General features: G+C 44.2%; 1 protein-coding gene across 3 annotated transcripts in view; it reads left to right on the forward strand.

The window, feature by feature from the left end:
* Positions 1–25,231, forward strand: part of LOC138468211 (EH domain-containing protein 3) — a 379,867-nt gene that overhangs the window by 324,931 nt on the left and 29,705 nt on the right. For all 3 annotated transcript variants that reach the window (XM_069608670.1, XM_069608671.1, XM_069608672.1), the window contains 2 exons: positions 16,180–16,592; positions 18,120–18,284. In XM_069608670.1, the coding sequence (XP_069464771.1) occupies positions 16,180–16,592; positions 18,120–18,284 (578 nt within the window). The remainder of the gene's footprint in view (positions 1–16,179; positions 16,593–18,119; positions 18,285–25,231) is intronic.

A 25,231-nucleotide genomic window follows, 5' to 3' on the forward strand; every position in this document is an offset into this window, starting at 1 on the left:
CTTTCAGAGGAAAGGGTCCTTTGTGTGGTGTCCGGCAAGCTCACATCAGGAGGCCAGGGGGCCACTTTGCATTTAATTAACATAACCCTGTTATTTCCTGGCTTCTTGTGTTGAGTTCTGAAGTGTCAATAGTTCCCAGACAGGCAACCCCTTTGAACCTTTGATGAAATAAGACCCCTTTTCTTTGCATTTAGACAATCTTGCAAAACAACTCTCCTGTCAGAGTTTAGACCGCTAGCGCCACCATCGGGATTTTGTTGGCACTGCATGCAACTTTGGGATTTTCTTGGATTAATGCATTCTAAACAGGAATGGTTCTTACATGGTAGTAAATCCTTGCTTAACATTGTTTTGATGGGGCTCCTTATAGTAAGATGGTTATGTGGAACCCCACAAAAAGGGTTGAATCTTTAAAGTGGTCCAATGAGTCACGATTTCAGCAACTTTTTGACATCAGTAACAGTGGATTTTGTTAACAAAGACCTTTCTTTACACTGGTGGGTGGCAAGTTAGGTAACCATTTTGGTGTGCGCACAACTGCGCAGCTCTCCTGGATTCTGGGATGAAATGATGGGCGGCGACAGCGCATCCCCATCTTTACCCACTCCAATTATTTATTTTTGTTCTGGGGCAAAATGATGGGCAGCGACAGCTTAATCCCCACATTCACCCCGTCTAATGATTCCACATGGGTCAAAACACTCCACATCGCCTTGGAAGCAAGAGGACAGGGAGCACCACCGGTTCGATCCCCGGGTCCGTGCTTTGAAACCTCTGGGTATTAAGCGCATTATAAATAACCTATCATATCATATCATTCTCTCATCAAGTTTTCAGCACTGCGATTCTGCATGGGTGGAAAGTTTTGAGGGGAGATGTCATGCTTTCAAGCTCTAAAAGCCGATACAATCTGTCCTTTTGGGCCCAGTTAATTGTGAGCATGTCTGCCACTATTCTTATTTTAGGCCGTATGTGATCACTCGCTGCGTTCTCCCGGCAGCGGGTGTGGATATGTTTCAGTGAGGGTCTGATAAGGGTACCTTAGCCCTGTGGATTGTTCTTCACATTTTGACTGCTTTATTATACACAAACCATTTACCATTGGCTATCGTGCACGTGGCGATTAGGAGTGTGAAACTATCTGTTTCTTTTGGTAGTTTTCAATTTATAGACACGTCCCTTTGTTTACGCTGCGATTTGCCCTGAAACCGCTCCTTGATCACCGCTCTCCTTCCATTCGGATATCTAGCTTACAGTTGCATTGAATTATTTGACTAATTAGTAGCATTGTGTGCGTAAATCATATCAGCCTTCACAACATTATGGCAGTGGTATTCAAACTTTTTTATGCTGAGCCTCCACTTCTGTAAAAATATTGTTGCCATATCTGCATGCATTTTCTATTAAAAGCAGTTACCATGCTCCATTTTCTAAGACCCTCGGCTTGCACCCCTTTACTTGCCCCCGGATATTCCTCAGGCCCCCGTAGGGGGGTGTGATGCCCCGGGTAAGCCCCGTGATGGCGTGCGGGCCCCCAGGGTCTAAGCACCAGCGCGCGCGGGCGCGCAAGAACGCACGCCGGAGACGACTGGTTGTTCCGGTGCTCCGGCGCGAACTGCCGGGCACCGCCTTTATTATCATAACGCGCATGCGCCGGCCTGCTAGGCCGGCGCATGCGCACCTCGTGTAATACGTACACAACATCGGGCAAGCCCCACAGTTTGAAGATCACTGCATTAAGGCAACGTTTTTCTCAGCATGCTATCCAGCTATATTCTTTACTTACGCCTCACTATGAGTGCAAAAACACTTAGCATTCGGTTGTAGCCATTCAAAGGTTAGCTGCACCCATTTTAACAATACCGCCAATGCATTGAACGTCCTCCCTCTGTCTCTCACCACGTTGGATAAGCTTAAGAAACTTGAAATATGAAATACTACAAACTATCAATATGGTGCGCATTTACCTACCACACTCGAAAAGTAGGTTGATTTAAAAATGCTTCAGTTGAGTGTTCGCATTTTGATATTTTCCCAGTAATGAAGCTAAAAATCCAGGTTCATTGAAGGAATGGGCAACTTGGTGTAAGGCGCTCAATAAATAAATCAATCAATCACATCTTACAGAATGTTCGTTTCATATGCTTACACTGCTGATTAAGTATGCTAGCCTAGACCATAAGAAACTAGCTAAAGACATTGCACCTTTACTCGAGGAACTGAAACTGAACAGTGATCAAGACACCATACAGCCATTTTTTGGGATAGTTGTCTCCGAAACTCCATAATTATCAAAGAGATACTAATGATTCTAAGAGTGGCCGTATTTAGACCTTTGCCCAAAAAGATGTCTATGGGCCTCATTACACGGAATGTGGTAAGGGTTTACCGGTACCGGTAAGGGCACCAGTACCGGTAAGGGCACCATTACCGGTAAACCCTTACCACCTTACTACGAGGTCTACACCAGCCATTAAAGTAGGCACCCGCAAAGGGACCTTGGTGCTAATTACGGTACCGCAATTTGCGGTACCGTAATTAGCTCCTTCCCTATTACCATTGAGCCCTATGGGGGCAAAAATGGGAATGGGGAAGTGCCTTGGTGAATGGGGAATTGCCGCCCCGCTCACCTTGGAGTAGGGCGGTAATTCCGCCATCCACCAAGGCGGACACGGTAAAATACCGGCGGCAACGGTTACCGCATACCGTGTAATGAGGCCCAATGTATTTTTCACATGCAAAGGCCAGAAACTACCTCAAGATTTATTAGGAGTGACTCTCAAATCCCCTGACATTATTTATGCGGAGGACAAAGCTACTCATGACACCAAAAGCCTACAAGTACAAAAACGGGGTCTGTTAGAAGCAATGAAAAGGAAAGAGGTTGTTTTGGACATTTTTCAAAAGGCAACAATTCTAAAAGAGAAGAGGGGGTAAGAGGAGGAATCAAAGGCAGATGCAATGAGAGGGGATATTGGAGACAAGCCACTTGTTCAAACAAGACGGATTCAAACAAGATCTCAGAAATTATGAATGAATCGCAAAGAATTATCAATCTTACTGAACATCTGCTTCCTAAACCTGTGAGGGGCATATTACAACTTGGGTTATCATTTGGTCCACAGCATAATTTGGATCTGGTAGCTGCATTTGGGGATGTATTCAAGTTTTGCAGGAAACTGCTTTTACATTCATATTTCACTTTCCGGAAGTCATCAGATGTACATCCAACTACAGCCCCAAATCATCTAACTATCAGAGAGTGTCATGCATTAGAATGTCTGTTTGCTGCCCCAGCTGTCCCGGCAATCTGTGCTAGCAGGAAGAAAATTACAAGAAGATCCATCTGGAATTACCCATCTGGCTTCTCCGATCTCCCATAAGTACCAGAAAGCGTGTGCATTTTTCCCACGCCCATTTCAGCAAGTGCTTTCACAAGTGCTGATTACTGTCCCAGCTGTCCCGGTAATCCGTGCTAGCAGGAAGAAAATTACAAGATCTAATTGGTGGGGAATAACAGCAGACCTTACGTGGACCGCTTTAAAGAGAGACTCGTACAACCTTTACTCAACGTTACGTTCAATACTTATTTTACATTTTTGCTTCCCATAGGAATTACCCACCTGGCCCCTTCCATCTCCCAGAAGCAACAATAAGTACCAGAACGCGTGCATTTTTGGTGCACGCTTTTCAGCAAGTGCTTTCACAAGTGCTGTTTGCTGTTCGCTGCTTCGTGTCAGCAACAGCGAAACAGCACATTACTCTACAGCTTTGGTCCTATAGTAGAGCTTGTTCTATAAGGAGTTGACTAGACGGGCCCTACCCTTACGTCTGGCATACGTAAGCGAGCAGAAACTGCAGTCGCTATTTCAGATAAGCTGGTGATAAAAAAGCAAAAAGAATCGACTATTCAGCAATGATTCATCACCTACTTTCGACCTACACACTTTTCTCGTATCCTTGATAGGTAGGTCCATCTGAAAGTGAAAGCACCTGTAAAAATATCAACCTTTGTAGTTTTACTGCCCAGTCCTGTTTCTACCTCTGACTTTAAGTTGATATTTAGTTGGTACCTGAGCTGCCGCTTGTGCTCGACTGTTCTCGCTCATTCTAGGACTGAACGGTAATTTAGTAAATCTACCTAGGTGAGTCTGCTAGCCAATTAGGCTGTAACGTGTGATTGACGGGTGTTTTCTAATCAGAGTGTTTTCCTGTAACGTGTGGTGAACCTGTCTTGTCCCAATGACCGCTACTGAAGTCCTCGATATGCTAAACGAGAATGTCAATGAGTCTGAAGACCAGAACCCACTACGAGCTGCCGTAGAGTATGTCCATCTAAAATTATAACTCACCCTGTTCCCATGCTGAAAAGTCAGGAACTTACAACCTATTTTTCTAAACTTCCCCCTCTCAGCAAACAAAATAAAACAAATGCTGTCAATGACCTGACTACAGACCTAAATGTCTCGCTTAGCTGATAAGTATGAAATGAGTAAATACCATAATTACCACTCCAACCACGATTATAGCCTTGAACTCCATAAAGTGTGGTACACTCCACCCCGAGTGCTTACTTTTTTCCTCCCTGCCCCCCCCCCTGTCCCGCCCCTTAAGTAGTGTCAGACTGTCTCGGTCCCATTGACCTAGTTGATGTGCTCAACCATCCACTTTCTAATACTAACCTAGCAGTGACAACAGTATTGATACACCAACCAGAGTTAGCGCCCCCCCCCCCCATGTCATTTTGAATTCCCTTGACCTGCCAGATGAAACCACCGGCATTGAATATATGGGTGTCGATCTAAACTCCTCTCCCCTTTCCTGCCCCCTATCAGACTTCCCATCTGGAGCAGACGGTAGTGTTAAGCAGTACCTCCCAGTTCAATCAGAAACAAGCCCCATGCCTCTTCCGACCTATGATTTAGAGGCAACGATTACCATCAGTTCGACTCCATGTTCTAGTGTCGGGTCTACTGACTCCACTTCAGCTCTGGGTAATACCATTATTACTCGGGACACGAGTCCTATGGAAAGCATCCTGTTGACTGACGCTACTGTGTCATCTAGTGTAGCTGCTATAGACTCGCCAATCTGTTACACCTTCGAATCTGCTCAAGCTATTACCACCGCTGAAACAGATGACATAATTAACTCAAGCATGTCAACTAACGAGATGTTTATAACCTTTGAATGCCTTTTAACCTTGATGGTCGAGAAATGCGAGAGGTTGGAGAATAAGTTACACATACAGTCCATCCTCTTGCACAAAAGTATAAATAAAGGTAGAAAATACCAGCAGCTGTCGATTTTGTAACACACCCAATGAAAAAGAAACTATTTGCCATCTTTTGCTCCACAGCCCGGGAAACCAGCAGATCAGAGCACGATACCTGAGACCGATCTTATCGAACTTTTCTCGGATGGATGAACCGACATGCTGGGCTAAATTGATCAGCGGTGATAAAACAAAGTGGCTGCTAGCCACTTACAAAATTCTTCACCACATCGACTTACCAGGCAAACTGTTAGCCGGAAAGACTGCGCACGGCACACCCCTTTGAACTAACGATGAAACCATCATTCAGCTAGAACTGTGGAACTTTTGCACAACCTTTCAGTGCCTTTTTTTTGTAAAAATCTTTAAGATGATACACAAATAAAAAAATAAAACAAATAAAGGTAGAAAATCAGTGAAGGACCAAAGCACAAACACTAATTCTTTTATGCTGGATAGACCTCAAACGAATCTAAGCAAAGCAGCAGTGTTTACGGCTGCAATAATACCGGTCCCTACCACATTTGTTCCCCCTTCAAGTACACAGCGCTGTCCCATTGTTAAAACTGCTAGCATGAAACGGAAAAATAAAACCGTTTCACAAGCCTTTATGTATACTAAAAGATCTGGAACAAACAGCTACGCTTGTGTCATACCTGAGCATAGTGCAAATGGTAAGACTATTGTTTCTGAAATAACAGCATTTCCTACTATTATTGCAGCGACCCAAAGTGATCAAACTAACTCAGCTACTCGTCTGACTAATGGTGCACCGCAAAGTGGGGAGCCAGTGACTGCAGTGCCGCCTCCTCTTTCCTGCGTGTCTGCAGTAGGTATAACGGATGTGGCACCTCTTGCCCCCCCTAGCACTGATAAGATCTCAAGGCGTGCAGGTAGGCTGCAAAGGGAAATTGACGGACATGTGGGCCTCTTCCACCCGTAATATGATCAGAGATCCCTGCCCAACCGCAATCCTCAAAAGACTGTATTGTAGGCGTGAAACATAAAGCCCTTCAACTTCAATCAATTTTTACAGAATGTCTGCCTCCTCCACTTAATCGTATGGCTGCGCTAAGTTTGTTTCAATCCGTAGCTCCTTTAAGAGTTATAACATCAGATGATATCTATCTAGTTGATCAAGTTGAACATATTGCTACCAACACATCAAATATTTGTTTTAAATCGGAATCCATGCTTGATCACGTATTTCACCATGAAGCTGCTCTATTCAAACAAGGATACCTGTGCAAATCTGTATTGATGTCAACAACTAAATTGAGACCCAATCTAGTTACATCGACTGCTGGTAATAATAAACAAAGCACTGCTCTACTTCAAAATCGAACTACCATGAATCAATCTAAAACTGTAGTGAACCCCACCACACTTTGTTTTCTTCACTCTAGAAATTATGTTCAGGTGTCCTCTTGTTGCCGTCCTTCTTGTAACGATGCAAGCGGTCCAACTAGCTCATGCCTGCCTTTGACTAAATCTTGCCCCCCACCTCAAATCCTATGGTCTCCATATGCAACTCCTGGTTTAGACGATGGCTACTGGCAGTAGCTCCTGTCCATATTCAAATCCCATTTTGCTACGTTGTCTCAATGACGCAAACATATTATGCTCATGGAACCCGCGTGGTTCCTGACATCTTTTTAGGGATGATGGCCTTTTAGCCACTATAGATCTGTTTTCTAATGTCGCCTTACAGGAGACTTGGTTCTCCAAATGAGTGGAAGTTGATGGACACTCAACTTTACAGAATGTAGCATCCAAAGGTCCCATTGGTCGACCTAAAGGCGAACTATTCATTTCTGTAAGACCGCCTTGGTCCATTATTAAGCTTGAAGGCTCGACCTCTATGGTTCAGGTGGCCAAACTCCAGCATCACCAGTGCAGTATTATCCTTATTAATCTCTATGATCCTCCAAATCGAACAGCAACCACTCATAACGTATCCACTGTAAAACATATTTTAAACACCTATCATCATGAGCTACCGATATGAAGCCCCAGTCACCAGGTAAATATGCAAACAAAACAAGAGGAGTGGCGGGGCGCTACTCTGGGTCCCAGCTGCAGTAAGCTCAAACAGTCCAAAGATGTCCACCTCCCAGAATTTCAAAGGTTTTGTTATTCCATAGCGTTTATACGCACCACTGGCCATGCCCTTTGGCCATGGTCAGTGGCCTCAGCCCTTTCCCGTGCCCACTGTATGTTTAAGAACACTAGCAGACCACTATCCAGGGCCTTCGGCCGTGCCAACTGTCCATTTTAAAACACTACACGACCACTGGCCATGACCGGCTTGAAGAATAACATGCATGTATAAATCTCCTTCCACAAGAACAGCAGGGCACACAACTCTCCATGCCCATGGGCACAGGTAAAGCCTGGGTTACGCTCCTGGAATCTTATGGCTTCCTGCATCTAAATGGTTTATGTACAGGTGATGCGCAGATGGCGTATACACACGTATGTGGAAAAAGCGCATCTATTGACTACATATTTGTGAATCAGATGGGTATTTCTCTGGTTGAAGATATGGCCATCGTACCATGAGACGAAAGTGACCATCTCCCTCTGTTTCACCTCCTCACAAATCTAGACGCTCCCTGAGTAACTAGATCATACGATCTAAATCATGATATTTATGTCCATCCAATGGGAAATCGCATTTGTTGGAATGCGTCGACTCTCACAGAGACTAAATCTGTTTCTGAGAGCGTTCTATCAACTTATATATCTCAATTTGAGGCGTCTACTCTGGAAGCTGCTTCTCCAATTACCACCACCTTTTCCAGCCTGATTGCTCAAATTAAAGAATCCACCCACCAACCTAGGAAGTACAAAAGTGTCTGGGAGCGCACAAAAAAAGGTTTTTGTAAAGCATAGGAATTTCGACTCCGATATTGAGGCTGCAAAGAAACAAATGCGAGCCAAAATCTCTGTTGTTTTATGCCCTTGTTTGGGTGTCTATATCTCAGAGGCAACAAATATGCATTTTAAAATAACTAGATTGGATTTCCGGAAATGGCTAAAGGAATACAAACAAAATTTGGATATTGACAAATGGAAAGAAATTGCACATTTAGCAACTCAAAAAAAACAACACAATGATATAGAGTGTTATCAGAGGTAATGAATTGCGAGCACTGTCTCCAAACTGTGTGTCCGAACCTGCCTGGGTTAACCATATTGCTGCCACCCTTGGTACAATCTTCTCAAATGAAGCTAACGTTCCCCTCCCTGTTACAAAATGGATATTATTACCATAATTAAACATTTAAATAACCCTCGGGCCACAGGTCCCGACGGGATTTGCATTTGTCTCATCAGACTATCTCCGGGAATGTGGGCTCACGCGCTGCACTTATTGTTTGTTCACATAGGCACATTTGGTATTCTTCCCGACATGTGGCATGAAAGCCAATTATTACCAGTGTACAAAAAGGGTGCATGGAATTTACTGACTAACTACAGAATGTTAGCCATGTTAGATATACCAGCTAAGATTTTTTCCCAGGTGTTACTCCTGGAGCTGAACCAATGGATCACTGAAAAAGACATTCTCCTCCTTAACCAAATGGGTTTCATCAAGAAAGCATTTACCTCACATAATGTTCTAATTCTGGTATCTTCAGTAGAATATGTGTGGTTACGTCAAGAGAGCGCAGTTTACTGCACGTTCATTGACATCCCAGCAGCCCTTGATTTCATAATGCAGAACAAATTGTGTCAAAAATGGATCCAATGGAAAATTCCCCTTGGCCTCTTAAGAAGGCTTGAGAATGCTCATGCTACTATACACTGATACTAGTATCAGAATTTGACTTGATGCAGAGGGTAAATTGTTTTCCTCAATGCGGACACAACAAGGGGTTAAACAAGGGTGTATGGTTGCTGCAACACTTTTCAACCTATACTTAGCTGATTTACGCGAGGCCTTCAGCGACTTACAGACTCGCCCCGTGAAAGTTGGCTCTCACCAGACCAGTTGACTCGCATACGATGATGATCTCCTTTTAATGGATCATACCCTCAAAGGCCTCCAATGTCTGCTCACAGCTCTGGGGGCGTACGCAGATGAAAACGGACTTTCTGTGAATATTGGGAAAAGTAAGATTATGACATTTTCACGCAGAAATCTCCAGCGTAAGAGTATGAATGTAAATTAAATGGCTCACACCTTGAGTCTGTAACTTCTTACAAATATTTAGGGATTTGTATCCAAAATACCCTTAAATGGTCCATCCACTGATATGAAACTAAAGCCAAATGCCTCTCTCCGTCTCGTCTGCTTGCACCCTGCCAGATGTCCTTCCCCAGTGTTATCCCCTTCCCTCTCCCTTCCTCTTCACCCCCTCCCTACCTACTCTATGGTGCTCTCTGTCTCTCCTATCTTTTCTAACTGCTTCTCTATCGACTACCCTGCTCTTCTCACTAAATCTGGTTGGAAGAAGTTTAAAAAGGACATCCCGGTCTCCAACGCAAGCCTCCCTATCGCTGACACCTATACCAGTACCTCCTCCAGGCAAACTTTCACCGACATCCTCTTTGTCATTCCCTCACCAGACCTATGGACCGTACTATGATCTCTGTGCTCTCTCCCTTCTCCTCCTCTCCCATTAATGTTGGCACCAGGTGGGAGGCCCTTCTGGCCTCCTTCCACTCCTCTAATGTCATCATTAATGTCTATGTGAATGGTACCATCTTGGTCCAAGGCCCATAGGCCAACCTTCTCTTCTTCAATAGACGCCTCCTGCGCCTCATCAATTTCCTTTCTTCTCCTGCTGTGCCCTCTCCCACCACCACGTCTTCCTAGCCTCCCCCTGCTGCCTCCTCCCTGGCTACCTTGCCCTCTCCTCCTTCCCTTTCTGGCCCCCCTCAGACTCCTTCCACACCTCTGCAGGGCACATCTCTGATTTGTACCCCTCCTCGAAAGTCTTTCAAGGACGGCAACCTTCTCAATATTGCCACTCTAACCTCTCGCTCAGCTGTCAAACACTCCTCTAACATCAGCTGCCTCCTAGAGGAACTTGACCTCGATGTCCTCGGTCTCACCGAGACATGGTTCTAGACCAGCTCTGTCACGAGCTTTGTCACTCTCCTCCCTGACAGCTACATGATCCTCTCTGCGCCCAGGTCCAACCGTTCCGGAGGGGGATGTAGCCCTGATCTTCCCTGAGTGGATTCCGGTCTCTGTTATTCTTACGCAGGCCTACTCCTCTTTCGAATGCCTCGTCTGCAGGCTCTCTCTCTCCTAGCCATTCCCTTACTGTGGCTACCATCTATCGGCCACCTGGTCAGATCCCCTCCTTCCTTTCTGACTGGGCGGACCTCTCCTCCTCACTCCTGGAATCGACCACTCAACTCCCCCATCTTGAAGACTTCAACATCCACCTGAATGCCTCCTGTCCTTCCTCTGGACTCTTTCACAACATTTGCGACTCTCTCTCACTCTTTATTCTCCCCTCTGGCCAGACTCACTCTGCAGGGCAGACTCTGGATGTTCTGATCTCCTCAGACCTTACCCTTTCTGTCCCTCTCACCACTCCTCTCTCCTGGAGTGATCACTTTTTCCTTTCCCCCCAGCTCACCCTCTCTACCCCTCAGGCCAAGCCAACTCCATCACTGCCACCCACCTTCTCGGTCATCCGACACATGAAGCGCGTGCCAGCTGAAGCGTTTGCCGCCACTTTCTCATCGCTCTCCCCCTTTGGCTGGCTCTCACCCTAACACAGCCCTTTCCATGCTCCACTGTGCTATATCTGATACTCTTGATTTTCTTCCCCCGATCATAAGGATCTGCCCGAAGCCCAAAGCCAAGTGCAACTCCTGGTTTGACTCAGACGTCGTCACACTTAAACGCAAATGCAGGGTGGCTGAGAGGAAATGGCGTGCTTCATGTACATCCTCTGACAAACTAGCCTGTCGCCTGCTCCAATGGCAATACCGGCTCTCTGTCCAAGAAGAGAGCACACAGCCAAGCCCATGTCTCAATTGCATCTAACAACTTGGCCAAACTTTTTCAAATCTGGCCAATCCTTCTGCAGTCTCCACCTCTTCTGTCCCCTCCCAGGCCCTCTGAACGGCCCTGGCTTCTCACTTCATCTCTAAAACTCAGGACATCCTGTCCTCTCTCTCTTCCTCTCCCCCTCCTCCCTCTACTCCCTTCTGCAGCCACCTCTCCTCCCTCCTTCTCTGCCTTTCCTCTGTTCTCCCCAGACAAGTTTTCTAGACAAGACCGATCTATGAAAGTCTCATCAAAACAGGTTCACCCCTGTTCCTCCAAAACCATCAAGGACCACATCGACTCCCTGGCCCCTGCCCTGGCCGACTTCTGCAACCACTCTTTCGCCACTGGAGTCTTCCCTTGCCCTTACATATACATCCTCTTCTTAAGAAACCCTCTGCTGACCCGTCCTGCCCGGCTTACTATCGCCCAATCTCCATCACTCCTTTCCTTGGCAAACTCCTGGAAAAGCTGGCCATCTCCCAGCTCAATCTTCACATTGAATCTGTTGGTTGTCTCCATGATCATCAGTCTGGCTTCAGAGCTACCAGAAGCACGGAAACTGCTCTCCTGAACATCTGTGAAGACCTGCTCTCTAATCTTGATTCCAACACCCCCTGTGTCCTCATCTTACTTGATCTCTCCTCTGCCTTTGACACGGTCAACCATGCCATCCTGCTCAATCGTCTCTGTGATAACCTTGGGTTCACCAGTCAGGCCCTGGTGTGGCTGACTTCTTTCCTTTCTGACCGACCCTCCCAGGTTCAACTTGGGTCTTTCCTCTCCGCTATCTCTATCTCCACCTGTGGTGTTCCCCAGGGGTCTAACCTCTCTCCCTGGCTGTTCAACCAATATCTGGCACTTTTTGCCCACCACATTGCCACTCTCTGTCCCAACTTCCAGTGCTATGCGGATGGTACTCCGCTAATTTTCAGGCTACCCCCAGCCACTCTTCTCCCTCTCTCATCTCTGACTGTTAGTCTGCTATCCAGGAGTGGTGTGCCGCCAATGATCTCTGCCTTAATGCCAGTAAGACTGAGATTGTCCTCATCGGCACACCTGCTCCCTCCTTTCCTGTCACTCTCTGGCCGGTGTCTCTTGCCTCTCTTCCTGCTCCCACTTGTGAGACTAAAAACCTCGGGGTCATCTTCGCCTCCACACTCTCCTTCTCTCCTCACGTCTCTGATGTCTCTAAAAAGTGACACTACCCGCTGCACCTCCTCAGAGGTATTCTTCCTTTCCTCTCCTTCCTCCAGAAGCTTACTGTCTCCATAGCTCTGGTTTTATTTAGGCTGGACTATTGCAACAGCCTCTTTCTAAATATGCCTGCTTCTACTCTCCGCCCTCTGCAACTTATCCAGACCAGGACTGCAAGACTTGTTCTTGGCCTCAAGCCCAGGGATCGTATCTCTCCAGGACTGAAATCTCTGCACTGGCTCCCAGTGGCTGCAAGGATTACGTTTAAACCCCTCTGTGTTGTCCACAAGGCCTTCTGGGGCATGGGGCCTCAATACCTCCAACTCTCTCTTCCTAAATATCTTCCTTCTCTAGCTCTTCGCTCATCCGCCTCCAACTCCCTCAGTCGCTTCTCCAAGTAACGAGTTAGTGGTAGATCTCTTTCTTCGGCTGGGGCCTCCCTCGAACAGCCACCCTGCCTCCCTGAAACTTGAGGAGAATCATCTCTGTTTCCGGAAGCCCCTCAAAACCTTTCTCGTTGCTAATGCTTTTTCTCCTCCTCTCCCCTACTGGCCTCCTGGCTGAAACTGAAGCTGCACTGGATACCTAGCCAACCTCTGTTCTCGGGCCCAGGTCCCTCCCCCCCAGTCACACACACCTGCACTGCCTTCCTGGCATCCTGGCAACCCCCGCACTTGGGTACTGTTTTATGTATCCCTACAGTCTCACTACCAGCACTTGACACCTGAATTCTGCACTTACCCTTGCACTTGCCACCTGCTGGCCTTACTTTTTACTTACTGTTATTTATTCTATTATCCCATGTACTTCACTGTCCCCTCTCCCTTATCCTCCACCCCGACCTCCCCGCAATTTCCTCCTTCCCCTTTCCCATGCACTTGAGGGAACTGAATGACACCTGGCATAGTAGGATCGTTGTCTGTCTCACCTCTGTTCCCCCTCCCTTGCCTCGTCGCGCCTTGAAACACTTGTGTATAGGCGCGCTATAAATGCCATATCATATCAACTCTGGGGGAATTTATGGAGACCACCGGGATGCTGCGCAGCCTATCCCCATTTCACTTAAAGCCTTTCTTATAATCTTGCACTTAACTTCATTTTACTGCAGTTGTGACTTCTATTTTTGAGTGAAGAGCCCACATTTGATTCTACTTATTTTCAGTGCAGCAGTGCGCAAGGACACAGTCATAGACTTTGGAGAGAAATCGCCAAGTGGCTTTATAGTCCACAGTGGGCGCTATATTAATCATTACACTCACTCACACTCACTCACTCCCCTTCCAGATAGATTTGTCCAATGTGTCTCTCTTGTTTATTTCATTCCGCAACAAAGAGTCAGAAAATAGTGTCTAACATTACTTTTAAGTCCTGTCCACTTCCGGGTGTCTCATCAGAGGAATCACCTTGGGCTGAGCAAACCTCGTCTTTTGTTTAGGAATGATTCTGCTTCAGTTCTGTTCCTACTTTCATAAAGTTTGTACATGGAAAAGGAATTCTGTGACTGCCATTTTTTTTTTTTTTAGTAGTTACAGAATTACCGCCAGTTTTACCAGTCGAATTTCGAGTTTGACCTTGGACTGAGAATTTGATAAATAAATAAATACTCGACTCTTAGGTCCAAAAGCAGCAGATTTAATGCCGGCGGAATTGCTGCCCAAGGAAAAACCTCCCAGTCCCCAGTGTAGGGTTGTGGACTTCGAAAATGGGTATCAACACTGTATTGCCTCCACTTGTAGCCCAGCATTAGATCATCCTGACCAAGGTTTGCAGTAAATTAGTTTGTATTCCCACCGAAATACTGCAGGAACATGGTCCTACTCCGAGTGACGCTCACTGTGATTTAAATGATGCACTGTTTGATATCCCATTTCTGAATTGTTGCCAATCAGTCTTTTTCCCTTTGGAGATGAAGCCTCTGGAAGCTGACTTCTCCGTGCAGATCAGGCGGTGGGAGAAGGGGGAGGGAGGGGTGTAAAACAACCTTCATTTTGATGGCAGATTTTGTATTCCTCTCCCAGTGCAGCTCTCCATTCACTTTGCTCACCCAGGCTTGACACGGAGTTTAGCTAGCTACTGTGAGAGGATCAGTATCAAAACACCCACAATGCATTTCCAGCTGGGGATCTTTGTAAGCCCACCTCCTTCCGGCACGGCCCATCAGCAGTTTTTCCGCCACGGTGTATACAGGCTCACGTGTCCTTTGAATGTATTGTCTGTGCATTTTTGCAAAATGGGTTGTGTGGGTCATCTGTTTTAATGCCAGGGCTTCTTTTGCTTACAGCGTGATGCATTGCGATTGCGCAACCGAACGGCCAGCTTTAATTCGATTGGTGGAATTTATTAAATAACCCAAATGATAGGCTGCTAATTACTGTAATGAATTTAATGAATTTGCTTTTAACATTGTATGAAATTAACATGTGTTCAATATGTTTTTAACTCTGTATTTTGACTGTTTGTGTCTAAAGTTTGTTTTTAACTAATTCACACAATAAATAAATACAAATAATTGAAAAAAAACAGTTATTGGGGCTGCGCAAAATTAATTCACATTGGACGTAGTTAAAAGTGGAAAGCTTCAATTTGGGTTCCTATGCAAGCTTCTCTCCTACCTTAAATGAAGAAGTATGTAAGGCAGCTGGGAGAACACGGATAAGTGATATGCCAGCAGGAAACTGTAGTAATACGTTTACCTTATATGGTGACAGCAGTGCCCTCATTTCTGAAGCACTTCAAGGCTCATTATCGCTCTGTCAGGTTTGAACAAATTCTCCAGGAAGTTCGGAGAGTGTGGACTGGAAGGTCATTTTTTTTTTAATAAGCCTATGAAACGTAAACGGGATACGAATGAAGGAAAATTACATTTCCATAAATAGAGAACATTTATTTAAAAAAGTTGAGGCTTACTTCTACCATTTGGTTATATTGCTTAAATAAAATTGATGTCTAACATTGATCTCTACATTATGCCATATGTCAGTGCATAAATATTTAATTGACAGTATTTGTAGAAAACGGATCAATCATTGTGCGAGGGATCCTGGTGCAATGGCGTCAATCAGTGAGCAGAAAAAACAAGGAGACAGACTTAGTGAAAAAGGCAAGTCTTATGGTTCTTGCAAATCAAGTAGCGACAGAGAACTACAAAGTTGAGGTGCTAATGCCACAAAGTGTTGTTAGGAAACATGAAATGGGAGTCAATTATTGATCTCCAGAGCAAAGTACACTATTTAGCATATTAGAGCACAACCTGATCCTAAAAGAGTCAAACTGGTGCAATAGTATAAATGGCTTTGAAGCTAATAATCTTTAGCCAGTGAAATGAAGGGGTGTAGAGGAGTAATAACAGAAAAACTCCAGCCATTTTGGCGGGCTCGGCTGCCTGTTTTCTGTATCAATAGTAGCTGCTAAAAATGACATTTGCTCATGGAGAGAATGGGAGCATTGCCAAAATCAAGGCACAAGAACATGATGGCATTTACGGAAGAGATCTAGAAGTTGCGTATAGAAATTGCCTTAAAATATCAGCCGTAGGTGGTTCTGGGCATACAAACGTGGCATATTATCACCACCCATGATTTCATCACTATCCTGCAAATCTTGGAATTTTTTGTATTACTAATTTAAAATAAACAAAATTTGCCAAATGCTGTTTATAATACTGGCCCCTTTGTTTTTTTCGTGTTACCAGGTTATGACTTTGCCGCGGTCCTGGAGTGGTTTGCTGAGAGGGTTGACCGCATCATTCTCCTATTTGATGCTCACAAGCTGGATATCTCTGATGAGTTTTCGGAGGTCATCAAAGCCTTGAAGAACCACGAGGACAAGATGCGTGTCGTACTGAACAAAGCTGACCAGATTGAGACCCAGCAACTGATGAGGGTGTATGGCGCCCTGATGTGGTCCCTGGGGAAAATAGTCAACACCCCCGAAGTGATCCGGGTTTATATTGGTTCTTTCTGGTCTCACCCACTACTCATCCCTGACAACCGCAAGCTCTTTGAGGCAGAAGAGCAGGATCTATTCAGGGATATCCAGAGCCTACCTCGCAATGCCGCTTTGAGGAAACTGAATGATCTGATCAAGAGGGCACGACTGGCAAAGGTACTTTATACTCTGGGTTTATGGTTTGGTGGGGACAGAGGATGGCATGGTTGGGACTTAACCTGCAATTTTACACTGATCAGTATTTATTAATACTATTCATATCAGGTGCTGCTTCTGTATTGTATAGATTAATGTTTCTACTAGTAGTCAGATCAATATATATTTATGTCAATCTATGAAGACATGCATCCCTTCACCAGGGTTAGAGCTGCGCTAGCACAGTTTTATCAATAGCAGCGGTGCATGGTGAAGGTTTGCTCTTGGTCCTTATCCCTACACATGCAGTCCAGGAAATTTTTCAATAACTACAAAGATTCCTCCAGGGATGCAGGTCTGGCTGCTATAAAGACTTTGGGATTTGTATTTCTCTGATGGTACATCCAGATGCAAGTTAAATTCAGTGAAAACAGATGACACAAAATGTTGATGAAAAACAGATCAACAATAGTTACTTGAACCTGATGGAAAAAAGTGAATGGATTTGAAACTTAATAAAAAATAAAAGATTGACTTTTTTAAAAGAAAGTAAAATGGTTGTATCCCCAGTTTAACTGTATTTTCAGGTCAATTTCTTCACCTTTCTACATCCAGTTCTACCATACTTACCTCTTCAATCCAAACCACATAACTATCAGGAAGCTTGATTACATATATGCTGCATTATCTAGCAACAGGGTCCAATGTCCTATTTATATATGTTCCTCAACTAGTAAGTGGGTTTTACTAGTAATTAGTAACTAGTAAGCATAAACCTCTTACATTTCATTACTAAGTCAATGGTGTTTCTGTGTGGTTTCATTGACTATACTTACTTTGTTGGCCTTCCGTTCAACTCTTTGTCATACAAAATGTGTTTTCTTTTAATAGGCCACCATACCCTCCTTCTTCCCCTTCCCACCCCGTCCCACATATACCTTCCTACACTTGCACATATGTGTATCTATTTTGTGGCAAGAGTCGATCAGGTAAGTGGAGATGATGAAACCACAGAGAACGATTGAACTGGTTTACTACCTGCATCCCATGCACTGTTGCCTATAGGCCTCCTCACTTTGGCTTGAGCGTGCCGAATAAAGATGGCTACCAATAGTCTGAACTGCTTTCCATATACTATCTAGTGCAGTGTATACAGTGTGCTCTGTGGGTGTGCCCTCTCTCCTTCACCATTCCAATTTGTTGCACTGTTTAAAAGATGTATTCCCATGCATGATGACCAATGATGGTGAGAAGCATATACCTTAAAAAAACGTTATTGAGTGCACTTAGGAGGTGAAGTTTAATTAATTAATTTTTTTATTGAATTGTTTTTTTTTAACACACCTAATACCAGACATGAGTTCGGTTTCGAAGCGCAGATCCGGGATTCAAACCTCTGTTGCTCTGCATGGTCTTGTTTCCAAGACCAGCGCGTTGCCCCTGTGCGATCCTCCGTTCACTAGGTTCTTCACCTAATTTGTGTGTCACAGCATTACTTATCCTATTGTCCGCTATGACTCCTCAAGTGCCTTATTTATTTGTTTTCAGGTCCATGCCTACATCATTAGCTCCTTGAAGAAGGAGATGCCAACAGTGTTTGGCAAAGACAACAAGAAGAAGGAGCTGGTGGGAAGTTTAGGAGAGATTTATGCCAGGATTGAGCGAGAGCACCAGATCTCGGCCGGAGACTTCCCAAACTTGAAAAAGATGCAGGTACAACACCAAATAGAGGAGCAAAATGAGTGTGCAGTCATTTTCCGCCTACATACATTGTAAGGGTATCAATGGGTTAATATTGTGAGCTGGTATATGTTGTTGTAAGTGCAAACAATTGACATTATACCCTGTAAAAGATTGGAAAAATTCAAGTGAAGCTTATATCAGTCGCCGGCACGTCTGATTAAACATTTGTGGAATCACAAAAATTCCTGCATGCGTGAGATTGCAAGTAGATCTGAGATTGCTGGTAGGTCTGAGATTGCTGGTAGATCTGAGATTGCAGGTAGGTCTGAGATTGCTGGTAGGTCTGAGATTGCTGGTAGGTCTGAGATTGCAAGTAGATCTGAGATTGCAGGTAGGTCTGATATTGCAGGTAGATCTGAGATTGCAGGTAGGTCTGAGATTGCTGGTAGGTCTGAGATTGCTGGTAGATCTGAGATTGCAGGTAGGTCTGAGATTGCTGGTAGGTCTGAGATTGCTGGTAGGTCTGAGATTGCTGGTAGGTCTGATATCGCTGGTAGATTGCACTACTGAAGTCCAATGTTACTTAGCCGTTCTGCATTGATAATGTTTGTGATCCTTGATTTGAACTTACATATTTGCTTTTGAAGCAACAACAGTAAGTCAGTTGGTCATGTGTTTCGAACCCGAACCCTTTGGCATTCCTCAGGACTTTGTGTTGTTTTGAAACTCGAAAAGAAAAAAGCGGAGGAGAAAACAGAGGAAAGTCCATCAGTGAAACCATAGACCATGTGTGTTTAAAATGTTAACAATTATTTAAATTAGCGGAAAGCATATGTCAGTCTCACCAAGTAATATAACACTTCTCAGGCGGGGTTTAGAGCAGGCAAAGGGACAGTGGATCATTGTTTCTTACTGTTCCTGCTCATAGAGAAATATACCAAACTCCTTAGAATGAAGCTGTACGTCATCTTTATTGACTTAAAGATGACGCTTGGTTTGGTTTCAAGGGGCTAATTGTGGCAGGTTTTGGAGAACATGAATGTCCCCTTGCCCCTACTGCAATAAATGCATTTACTGTTGAAAGAGGGGTTTGCCAAGGCTGCGTCCTCGCACCGCTTCTTTTTCTTTTATTTATCCAAAAAGTTGTTGATGCGTTAGAACTAGGTGCAACCTACCCCCCAGATTTGGCACAAGGCGATGGCCAGGCTTATTCTTCGCTGATGATGCTGCAATCATTGCAACCACCCAAAAGGGCTTTGCAGCATCATTGGATATATTTGTGAAGAACTGTGATACCCTTGGCCTGGATAGCTGGATAGGTGGACAGACCAAGTGGTAAAATCTAGGGAAGAAGCACAGGGTAGCAAGAGCTCTCCATCCAGCCTTATGTCAGGCTCCCTCTGTGCCAGCCAGTCCTGTTTACATCAAAACACATGTGATTGTTCATTTCATCTATGCAAATAGGTCACTTCCTCATTATCAGTGCAAGGAGGCCCCGCCAGAGTTCTGCTGAGACATATCAATGTATTAATTTGAGGCCCATGTGCTAGAGGATCTTTCTTCTGGCACCTGTGTATCGTTAATATTTTCTTGATTGTATTACTGTACAGAGAGTTAGAGTGCATCCTAAATCTCATTTGTGATCCCCTATGTATCTGCCAACCCTGTTACCTCCTATGAAACCTATTTCCCATTCTTAAACATTGCCATTCTAAATGTCTGGTCAGCCAACAAAGCAGAGAATGCCCACAACCTTTTTTAAGATTATTGCATGTACTTATTGTGGGATCACACCAACATGATTCACTGACAACAGTATACCCTACTACCTACTAGCTACAAAATCCACTTGAATTACAGACCAAACAAAACTGGATAGAGACGTTCCCTCATCTCCCCAGTTTATGAGTCACAATACCCATTCTACCACCAAACTGTTTAGAGTTCTTGGTGGTCAAATGTTCTTGACCCCATTACCACACTTATTATATATTCACCATTGATAGACTTATAGACCTCCTGGGAATGCTGTATTGTTCTTCAGTGAATGGTCTCAACTTATGGCCAGCCTGCAGATCACTTTCAACAAAATGCTCATTTTCGGTGCATTTTAATCTCTGGTTAGATTGTGCTATAAATACTGATCACTTTATGGACCTCGCTATCACTACCTTTCCCATCTCCACATTCCCCTCAGGGGAACATTCCTGGGACACTGCCCTCAGTTGGACTTGCTTTATTGTTGACACCATGGCCACCCTTATATCTTGGTCAGATCAGTAACTTCTCTCATCCAAGCCCAGCAGCCTAGGGAACCCCCTATCTTCCACCAGGCTCAGGAACTGATTGCCTTCAAGTGGTTCTATGTGAAAAGGTCCCCTGGGAAAAAGTTGCCAGATAGTCAGTTCTTTTCCCTGCACCCATAAAAGCCAGAGTCGAAAGGGCAAGGAGCATCTGTTCGGCTGTGTTACAGGAAAGGAAAGAAAACGCTTTGGAGACCTGTACTTTTTACAGGGCATTTTCTGCACACTGGGACAGCTGCTGTGGTTAGCAGGAGCAGCTGACCATAAGAACCCGCCCCAGCGCCCTTACGGTGTAAGCCCGAGTCGAAAGGGCGAGGAGCATCTGTTCAGCTGTTCGGCGAGTTGGGCGAATGGGGGAATGGAGCTAACGTATGCATAGTTGTGAAACGCTCAGTGGTTAAAGAATAAGTAAAAGTAATTTCTACATTTGAGGGGCAACTCTGATGCAAAGGTAAGCCCATTGTCAATATACTCAACAGACTGTGAGTCTATTGTGGAAGTAATATCTTTCATCTCGCTGGGGTTCAACTAGGAAACAGCATTTTTCCCACTTTCATTGGAACCATCAATTGACTCAAATTGCAGTGAGTGACATCATTGGAAATAAATCGGCTAAGTAAAGAGACTAATTAAGGTTTAAATTTGGGTAGCCATCATGAAACTGCACAGTACGATGGTCTCGGGCAAGGAATTTTAGTCAGGGGGGGATTGTTTTTACCGGCCGACTCCAGTAACAGCCTTAACATCCACTGGCCAAAGTACTACGGTAAATAGAATTGATCCTATGCAGTAGTAACACAAGCCAAAATTCATGCAGAGGCAGAGTCAGCCTCTCTGGAGAACATGGGTGTAGAGCGGAAGCTTCACGCTTCTTTGAAACAACAATGGCAGAAGGATCTGGAATATCCAATAACTAACACAAAAATCCAGAAAAATATGTGATCACTTTGGCAGAAGAAGAAATAAAAGTCAGAATGACGCGGGGGAGCACAAGGACATTTCTTGGGTCATTCTGCCAACCCTGCAAACCCCTTTTTCAAGTACAGAAGTTCACCCAGAATTAGGAAGAAAGGATAAAGTTGCTGACATTGGGAATCCCATAAGGGAAAACTACAGCTCCTCCCAATCAGATATTTCTCCTATGAAAGGGTCACTGAAAGACCTACAAGGAAGTGAGCATGCTCTAGAGGCAGCATCTCCTTTGGGAAAAAATTAGCCTAATGACGGCACCTTGAGGGCCCTGAATTTTGTATTGAACTCTTTGGTTAAAGTATTTGAACTTCTCAAAACCGTTCAGTCACAAGCTGGTATTCTTTTGGAACTGTCAAATGAGATGGCATCTAATGACTCTATGTTGGTGGGGCTCGTTTCTATTATTATCACCCATGTTTTTTCATTGGAGGAGGTTAAGCAGGGTCTTGACATTTCCTCAATACAGACCATGCTATATAACAAGGAGAAGACAGAAGAAGGGAGTGATATTCTCTTGGGGGAGGTGATCCAGTTTTTGAAGGTTAACCCAGTTCCAAAGGTAGTGGAAGAAGATCATAACACTACCCACAATCAGTTTCCCGATGATACACCTCTGTCAGAATCGGATTTGGAGGAGTTCCAGAGGCTGGTGAACGTGGCAATAGAGGATATCGAAACCACCTCAGCATTTGTTCAGGATCAGGATAAGATGGACTCAAAGAAAAAGGCGGTACTCGAACAAGACCAGCAACCAGCATACTGTCAGAGATCAAGAGGCAGACGGAATATGAGAAAGCATCAAGCTGGGAGAAAAAGATAAAAAATGGAGAAAGTGAGAGGAAAGAAGCAAGTGGTAAAAGTAAAAAATCACAACGATCCCAACAATATCAGCACAGATGCAATTAAACAGTTGAAAAAGACCACCCTTCTGACTGATATAAACAACACAAAGATTGACGGGAAAAAAGCCCCGTCACAACTGATACATTTCCACGAGGTGGAGTACGTAAAGAAGGAGGCAACCGGGGTAAAGTTGGGAAAAGCCTAAAAGAGGCAGAAAATATTCCTAACCCCACCTCAAAGGCTATGGTGGAAGTTATCAATGTGAGCATTGGTCTTCAAACAGATATCAGGCCTGACCAAGAAAACAAATCAGTGGGTGCTAATGGGTACGAGTAAAACCCCAATCTCGAACTCTGAAGGAAAAAAGGAGATCATTAAAGTACCAACCTCAAACTGCTCTAAGAATGAAGTATCTGGTAATATAAGATGGGCCCCAATATTCTTGAAAAAAAACTAGCTCTGTTGAAGCAGAGTGTTGTCTACTAAAGCAGCAATCGTGAATAATGATACTAATAAAAAACATGCTCCAATTTTCTTATCAACTGCAAAAAGGAACATCATTAATCACTCGGTGGAACAAGAGAACTTAAGGAAGTCCTCAGATTTGACTCTGGGTAATCCGAATACACTAAAAATGTAGTGATACTCAAAATGGGAAAACTGTGTCAATCATTATTCATTCTTTGCAAAAACGTACAGCTCCAATCCCCAAGTAGTGGCTCAGACATCTGCATTATCTATACTGAAAGATCCAAAGGACTTTGCTATGCCAAGAGTCTGGTTTAGACTCTTAACCAAGGTTAAGCACTACAAGTCGCTTAGCCGTTCTGTGTTATTGGAGATAATTAAGAAAGTAAAACATCTGTATTTGTTCTCCACAGACCACATTGACTCTGTAGAGTTTCCTTTGGCTCAAGACCCCTTCTTTGTGGAAGTGGTATTTACAACAGTTGGTGCTAAAATAGCTATCCTGAGTGAATCGGGGGAATTAGAGCTTCACGGCTTGGAAGTTTCAATAAACGAATCTAGGGGTAGTTCCCGGGCTCATATTAGTAATAAAGATCTGATCACAACTCTGCAAAGAGGCGGAAACTCCGAGCAGGGGAATGAAGATGAGGAAAGGGGGTTAAAGAATGGACAGGTCCAACAAGGAAATGCATTAACCCTCTTACCAGAAATTCTCTTCCAGGTCTTGCAGAAACTGGGTGTAGGCACCCAGCAGCTTTAGAAGAAGGGGTCTTAATATAGTTTGTTGGAACACGCAGGGTTCCACTACTTTTAAGTCTAGGGGCATGTGTGACTATCTTTTGGAGTTTGGTGATATAATTTAATTGCAAGAAACCTGGTTGGTAAACCCTCTAAATATTGAGGATTTTACAATGCTCTCATTACCAGCCATACAAAAAACTAGAGGGAGGCCTTTTTGCGTGGGCTTATGATTGCCCTAAAGAATCAAACTTTTAAAGACACAATTCCAATCTATAAGAATGCCAAAGGCATTCAAGCCTGTAAAGCCCATTTAAATTGTGAGAACTTAGTGTCACCCTGGGTGATAATTAACATCTACTGGAACCCCGCTGTTTCGAAACTGACTTAATTTCTCGGATCCTTGGGGCTGTTGTTTCAAACCATTAAAGTGGACTTGGAAAACAGTAATGTAATTCTAGCTGGAGATTTGAATACAGATTGTTTACAGGTGGAAAGCGGTTTGGAGAAAAAAACCACCAAAAATGGGAGAATGTGGTTAGACTTTGTAGAGTCTTGGGATTTAACAATGTTAAACGGGAACACAGAGGGGAGTTTAGGCCCTTCTATAACTTGGCACAGAGGTGAGTCCTCATCAACCCTGGATTATATTGTTGCATACCAACCTCTACGTGCGCTCCCCTCAGCCATGGCTGTGAAACAGGACAGGGGGAGCCATCATAGTAGATTGGAACTATCTTTTCCCGATCTTACAATTTTAGTCCGTAGAGTTAACAATCAAGTATTAGAATGGATGAATGGGAAAATCAGACGTGTTAAACCCAAGCATGAAGGTGCAATCCTAAATAGCCAACTAAAGAAAGTACTGAGATCCATTTGCGAATCAGAATGCCATCCGAACAAATGTACTGAGTTCATTTGGGCTACTTCAGCCCCTAATGAACCAGCGGGAAGAATTCTGCAGAAACATGTTCATGTTTTTAATGAGGAAACACAAAAAAGGAAAAGAGAGCTCAGGAAGGCTGTGCGTAATATTAAGTCAGCAGGGCTCCTACCAGAAGCATATAAGGCAGAGCTCACTAGAGAAAAAGCCAATTATAAAGTTTGGTTAAATAATCATAAAGTTTCCCAAATACAAAAGGATGGGGAGCAGATGTTGAAACTGCTAAGAGAAAGAAATACAAGAAATTTCTGGTCAGTGATTAGTCTATTTGAGGTTGGCGCAAATAGTTCTTTGTGCAACTTAGTCTCAGAAGAAGGATGGGTGAAGCTGAACTTCATTGAGGGGAGATGTAGAAGAGATAATTATGAAATCTTCAACTTCTAAGGCAGCGGGCCCAAACAGGCTTACATATCAAGTTCTCAAAAAAGAGTCTAAAATGTGGTCTCTTTTACTATGTTGCTTATTTGGAGAAATCCTAAAAAGGCGAATCTTCCCGCCATCTTGGAAAGTTGCTCTGGTTATTCCTTTCTTTAAGAGTGGGGATCGTCGGGCAGCAGCAAATTATCGTCCAGTCGCCCTGCTCGACATAGAAAGTAAGATCTTTATGAAGCTCTTACTGAGAGGGGTAACTCTATGGGCAGAAAAGAATAACATCCTGTCCTGTTTTCAGACAGGCTTTCGACAGGGCATGTCAACATCATTGAATGACC

This window comes from Ambystoma mexicanum, chromosome 4q (genome assembly GCF_040938575.1).
Source record: "Ambystoma mexicanum isolate Mex_15411 chromosome 4q, UKY_AmexF1_1, whole genome shotgun sequence".
NCBI classification, from domain to species: Eukaryota; Metazoa; Chordata; class Amphibia; order Caudata; family Ambystomatidae; genus Ambystoma; species Ambystoma mexicanum.